This window comes from Piliocolobus tephrosceles, chromosome 10 (assembly GCF_002776525.5).
Source record: "Piliocolobus tephrosceles isolate RC106 chromosome 10, ASM277652v3, whole genome shotgun sequence".
Classification (NCBI taxonomy): Eukaryota; Metazoa; Chordata; class Mammalia; order Primates; family Cercopithecidae; genus Piliocolobus; species Piliocolobus tephrosceles.
In genome coordinates this window covers 77,111,711-77,117,796 of record NC_045443.1, presented here as the reverse complement: position 1 = coordinate 77,117,796, position 6,086 = coordinate 77,111,711, and the positions used below count along the sequence as shown (strand labels likewise).

The window sequence follows — 6,086 nt, the reverse complement described above, 5'->3', positions numbered from 1 at the left end:
GGGAGGCCGGACGCCGCGAGGCTGCTAGCCCAGGAATGTGCGGTCCAACCCGCCGGCCGCGGGCGGAGCGCGGCGGGCGCGGGGTGGTCGGCGACGGGTGCGGAGTAGAGGACAGCAGGCGCGGAGAGGGCTGCGACGGCGGGCGGGACGCGACGCCGCGCACCTGAGCGCCGGGGGCGGGGCGTCAGCGGCCACGACCCTTCCCACCGCGCGCCGCGCCCCTCAAGCGCTGCCTCGGCCTTTTCCGCTCTTGCTTCGGCGCCACTCGGCTCCCTTCCCGCCCCTTGCTCCCTCCCTCCTGTCCTGGGACTGCCTGGAGCTCCGCACCGCGAGTTTGCCGCGGCACTTTCCGCGCGGCGGAAGAGCGCGCGCCAGCTTCGGCACACCTGGGTGCCCGATCCCAGCCACACGCCTCGTCCCCTACAAGCTCCTCCGAGGTAAGGGGCTGCCCGGCCGCTCGCTCACACCCGGCCCTTTCCCCACTCCGCGGGACAGCTGGGTCCCCGCCTCCTCTTCGAACCGACTAGGAACTCCGCGCCTCGCCTTGGGAATGGGGGTGTAGCTGGCGGGGACCTCAGACCGGCGGTGGCCAGAGCGCGGAGCAAGCGATACGACGGGCCGACAGGTGGCGGATCTGGCTGTAGTACCTCGACCGCCGCCGGCGCGGACCCTGGTGGGGACGGGGCGGGCGGGCGGGCGGGCGGGCCGACTTGGGGGTGGGGTCAGTCCTCTCTCCTCCCTTCGAGGGGCGGTGATCGCCGGGGTCCGCACTGTAGGTGCGTGGGAGAAACTTCGCAGGGTGGGGACCCGGCGGCTGCTCGCCGGTAGGGACTAGTGGGCGCGCTCGGGGTCTCCGAAGGGCGCAGCCTGGGGCCAGACCTTCAGGTCAGGCGGGGATCTTACGCTTCCCTTACCCGCCCCCTTTTGTCTTTCCCCTCAGCCCCGCCAGCTGCTGGGGGAGCGGCGGCCGTCCCGCTCCTGGAGGTTGTCCCCTGGCATCCTCGGGTCCGCAGGAAGGAAAAGGAGGCAGCGGCAGGAGCCCTGGTGGGCGGCCTGAGGTGAGAGCCCGGCCAGCCCCTCTGGGAATATGGCGACCGGTGGCTACCGGACCAGCAGCGGCCTCGGCGGCAGCACCACAGACTTCCTGGAGGAGTGGAAGGCTAAACGCGAGAAGATGCGCGCCAAGCAGAACCCCCCGGGCCCGGCCGCCCCGGGAGGGGGCAGCAGCGATGCCGCTGGGAAGCCCCCCGCGGGGGCTCTGGGCACCTCGGCGGCCGCCGCTGCCAACGAGCTCAACAACAACCTCCCCGGCGGCGCGCCGGCCGCACCTGCCGTCCCCGGCCCAGGGGGCGTGAACTGCGCGGTAGGCTCCGCCATGCTGACCCGGGCGGCCCCTGGCCCGCGGCGGTCGGAGGACGAGCCCCCAGCCGCCTCAGCCTCGGCTGCAGCGCCTCCCCGGCGTGACGAGGAGGAGCAGGACGGCGTCCCGGAGAAGGGCAAGAGCTCGGGCCCCAGTGCCAGGAAAGGTAAGGGGCAGATCGAGAAGAGGAAGCTGCGGGAGAAGCGGCGCTCCACCGGCGTGGTCAACATCCCTGCTGCAGAGGTGAGCCGGCAGCTTCTTCCCGGTGTCTTCCTCCTGGGAGCTACCCGGGGCCCAGAGTTTTCCTCCTTTGGCTCGTACTTGTCCCTTCACCGAGTTAGGCAGGCAGGGGGTGATGGAGTTTTACTCTGAACAAATGCCTCCTGGGAAGTTCCCCAAACTCAAGAGTAGGACACGTGCTTTTCAGGCTTCCTGGCCAGGATCTAGGATCCTTTTTTACCGTGGTAGAAAGACAACTTGTGGCTCCAGGACTTGCCCACCTGAACTTGGCTGTTTGTGCTTGATCAGTTAGAAAAACTGATTAATGGTGGTGACGACATTCTCTAGGGTCCCACGTGCCCATGTGAAGTTACCAGTTTATTTCTCCTTTCTTACCAATGTTTAATAGCACCTGTAAAGAAAATGTGGCCTTAGCAATATCCGAGACAGATTTATCTTCCAGTGAACTCTAGATGAGTATATCCGAATGAGTACATTCACTATTTTATATATAAATCAAATGTTTATAAGTTGTGCTCTTAAACACACACACAGTTTTTTTCTGAGTGATATTTACGACAACAGGGATGCTTTAATATCCCACAATTCTGTTCGCTAAGACGATCTCTTTTTGAGTACTGTGTCTGAAACATACGTGGTAGGGTTTTTTGTTTGTTTTGGGTTGTTTGCGGTTTTGACCATTTTCAAAACGTTGCTGCAGGTAGCAGCATCTTCCATTAGAGTGACTGGTAAAACATTTTTACTAAGTGTATAATCGCACCTCCCTCTACCAGAAACAAGACAAAACAATCTCAAACAAGTCTTGGTTACTTTGATAGTAGCTTATGGATTTGAGGAAGTGGTTCAACACCTTGTTTCACCTAAAATACTTGCATCTTTTTCTCATTGACTCTTTAGCTTTCACGTTTTCTTCTCCTGGCTTTCTAATTTTACTCAACTTTGTCACTCAGTAAATAACTATTTCGAATTTACTAACTTTAATAATGTGGTTTAAGTAAAAGCATTTTCAATAAGTTAGAGTGTATATTAAATGTACCTAAATTTTTAGTATTATGATTTCCATACCTGGAAAATCATAGTGTGTCTTTGTAGGATGTATTTATATGAGCGTTTCAGAGATTTTTATCAGCCAGCAAAACTGTCCTCTGCGGTTTGCTACTTGCACAAAAGGTCTGTTATTCATTAAATTGCTTTAGAAGGAATTCATAAGAGTGGTAATCAAATTTCCAGGGTTTTTTTTTTTAGTTAAAAATATGAAGATTAAGGGGAAATTGAAGACAAGGCTTTGGAAGAGCTACATTCCTCAACTTGATTTTTAAAAGTAGCTGATGGTCCAAATAAAAGAATTTGTCATTTTCAATCTTTTCCTCATTGTTTATCTAACAGGGGTCTTAGTTTGGGAAATATCTTGGCAGATGTTAAACTTGACTTTTTTCTGGCTGCATGTGCTAAAATTATTTTTCAAGTACTTTTTTTTTTTTTTTTAAACAAGCATAATGTTTCCTAGGGGAAGTAAGTAGAGTGTATCTTGTGAGATCCTAAGAAACATCTTTTGTTAATATCCCTGCTTTGAGTGAGAGAACATAGTGCTGAGAATGTAGATGACTTCCTACTACAATGGAGTCTAATACTCTGGAATGTTTTTCGTTTGGGTGTTGGCAACTCCTAAATTTAATCTTCCTTAAAAACAAACAAACCAACGGTACCTTTTTTTGTCTGTGGAATTTGAACCTTTTTTATTGAATAGGGAATTGAGGACTGCTTTCTTTTAGTGGTAACTATGGCTCTATCCGTTTCAAGCTGCAGGACCCAACAAAACAGTAATGTTTTACCACAGTATCTAATTAACAGACATACTTCTTGAGTGCCTCCTCCTCATATTTTCATATTTTTCAAAACAACTTATGTATTTCAGATGATTTTAATAGTGGTAAAATACATGATGCAAAACTTTAAAGCTGAGCCATTTTCATGTCTTTATATTGTTGCTTTTTTAGAATTGTGTGCCATTTCTTCTAGTAGTTTCAACATTGAGGATACTAGTTGCTGTGGAGTTTCTTGTGTAATATTTAATTTAACACCCCTATTTTAAAAAGCCATACATATTTTGCAAATTTTTCAGGTATGAAAATATGTAAAAAGATGAAAATGACCAATCTCTCTATATTCAACAGTAGTCTTTATTTTATCTAATGTCGAGTAAGACTCTTATTTTCAGACGTGATTCCCAACCAAGTTTGTATAAGTAGATTAACATGTAGTTCGTATGTAGAGATCTTGTTTTAATGGTGGATAAACATTAAGTTCCTTCAAGGAAGTACTTACGAAACATCTGTGTGATACATGACTTTCATTACCTCATTTTACAAGTTATATAGTGTGTATATAATACTGTTATAAAGGTACCTGACAGCAGCTAAAGATACCAGAATTGGCTAGAAGATAGTTACAGGCAAGGAACCAGGTCAAAAACCGAAACTAGCCATTTGGGAGGTAGGAAACTGGGTGGTTACTGCATGTGATGGCTAAAGTCGAAATACCCAGAGCTTCTTTAATGAGATAAAATTTACTAAGAGATTAAAAAAAAAATCCTTTTTTCTAAATTTTTACATTTTCTATTTTTTGGTAGTAATTCGCCCGAATTGGGTAATTTGGGCATGGCATACTTCTTGCCAATAATTTTTATGTGTGTTTATCAGATCAGTCAACTGTTTATTACATACCTGTTAAAGACACTATCCTTCAGTGGAGAAAACAAGAATACGGCAGTGTATATTCTCAAGGAGCAAGGCTATAATCTAGGAAGAAGGATAAGGCATAATTACATGAAAAAATTTAAGTACTGAGTTAACAGTTTAAAAGTCATCTTAATGAAACATGTAACTATTTATTGGAAATAATGTGTGTTTAAAGGGAGGGGATGATTGGGCTGGGAGAAGGTATTGAGGATGAGAATCTTGACCTGAGTCTTAAACTTTTCAGTACCTGTATATTTTTACATAAATTCTCACATATGTACATGTATACATAATTGGTTGTATAGTATATTAAGTATCAGCATGCAGTGTTTCTTAACTTGAGCAGCACATTGATAGTATGTTAGAATCTTTAAAAAAATGTTTGCTCATGCTAATTCAATTCCTTGCCCTCTTTGTCCCTTCACCCCACCCTCTAATAATTGAATGGGTCTGGGATGGATTTTTAAAATTTTTAAATATTTTTAAAAGTTCCCCGTTTGATTCAAATGTGAGTCAGTGATAAGAACTGTTGGGCTGCAGTCTGGGTATAGAAATGAATAGGACATAAGCCTTGCCCACGAGGTGCTCTCAGGTAATATAAGGAAATGTGAAAAGTAGAGTAGTAAGTACAGCTGAGTGCCTGAGCAAGGTACCTAACCCAGGGAGGAGGAGTGACAGTTGAAGACAGCTTCCTAGACAGTTATATACTTGTTTTCAGGGTGTTTGTGAAGTTACTGCCATTGAGTAGGGTTGTGTGAATGGGTTAATGGAGATGGTTGCCATAGAAAATAGAATCTTTGAATAGGTAGAGGTGGCACTGAAGTTTTGGTTTAAGTGTAAAAGTTAACATATACAGTATTTAAAACTTCTGTTTTAAAATAGTGCTTGGCTAAAGTGGTTTAACTTTAGTGGTTGGCTAAAGTGCTTTATGTACTGAAGTTCACAGCGGTCTCATGTGGTAGTTACACTGTTTATCCCCATTTCCAGAGGAGAAAGTGAAGACTTAGAGCTTAAATGATTCAAGATCACGTAGAAAGTAAGTGATAGAGCAATATTTTAAATGTTTTTGTGTATTTTGTGTGTATGTATATATCTAGGAAAAGGAGAGTTTTTAAACATTAACCTACCTTTCATTACTGAGCATGTTTCCCTAGACTTTTACAAAACTTCTTTTTAAAGGTTATCTGAATTAATTTAAATATTTGAATGAGGAAAACAGTAAAGGTGTGGAATTGAATAGAATTTCGGGTCAAATTTGTGTACTCAGAGATTGCTTCTGACCCCCTAACCTATAGTGTGGCAAAATTTTGAACACCAGGCTCTTGGCAAAATGTAAATTTATTTTTGGCTAGTGGTCAGAAAATGTGAATCTTTGATTTTACTTAAGTGATAAATTGTTTTTCTATCAAAATGGGATCATGACACCTACTCCATAGTTTGAACTTGTGTTGGTGAAAGGGAAGATAAAGGAGCATTTAACATATAGAAAGCACTTTTAAGTGAACACAGGTTAGGTCATAATTATTTAGTATGTGTATTGAATATAGGACAAGTTCCACTTAGTAAACTTTATAAATCCAGGTGGATTAAGAAATGCCTTTTGTTATTCCCATTATGCTCCAGACTGTCTACCTTTCTATGTGATGAGTCAGGAGAGAAACTAATAATGACTCAGAGTTGGAGAACATTTGATTTGTGAATGGGGTAGATATAGTGTAAACCCTGAGACTGCTTAGTGTAAAACCTGG

At 45.3% G+C, this 6,086-nt stretch overlaps 1 protein-coding gene across 1 annotated transcript in view; it reads left to right on the top strand.

The window, feature by feature from the left end:
• The first annotated feature begins 345 nt into the window (after positions 1-345).
• The window catches only part of PAWR (pro-apoptotic WT1 regulator), an 88,947-nt gene continuing 83,206 nt past the window's right edge, over positions 346-6,086 (top strand). The window contains exons 1-2 of the mRNA XM_023218719.2: positions 346-437; positions 941-1,603. Of these exons, the coding sequence (XP_023074487.1) occupies positions 1,088-1,603 (516 nt within the window). The 5' untranslated portion in view covers positions 346-437; positions 941-1,087. The remainder of the gene's footprint in view (positions 438-940; positions 1,604-6,086) is intronic.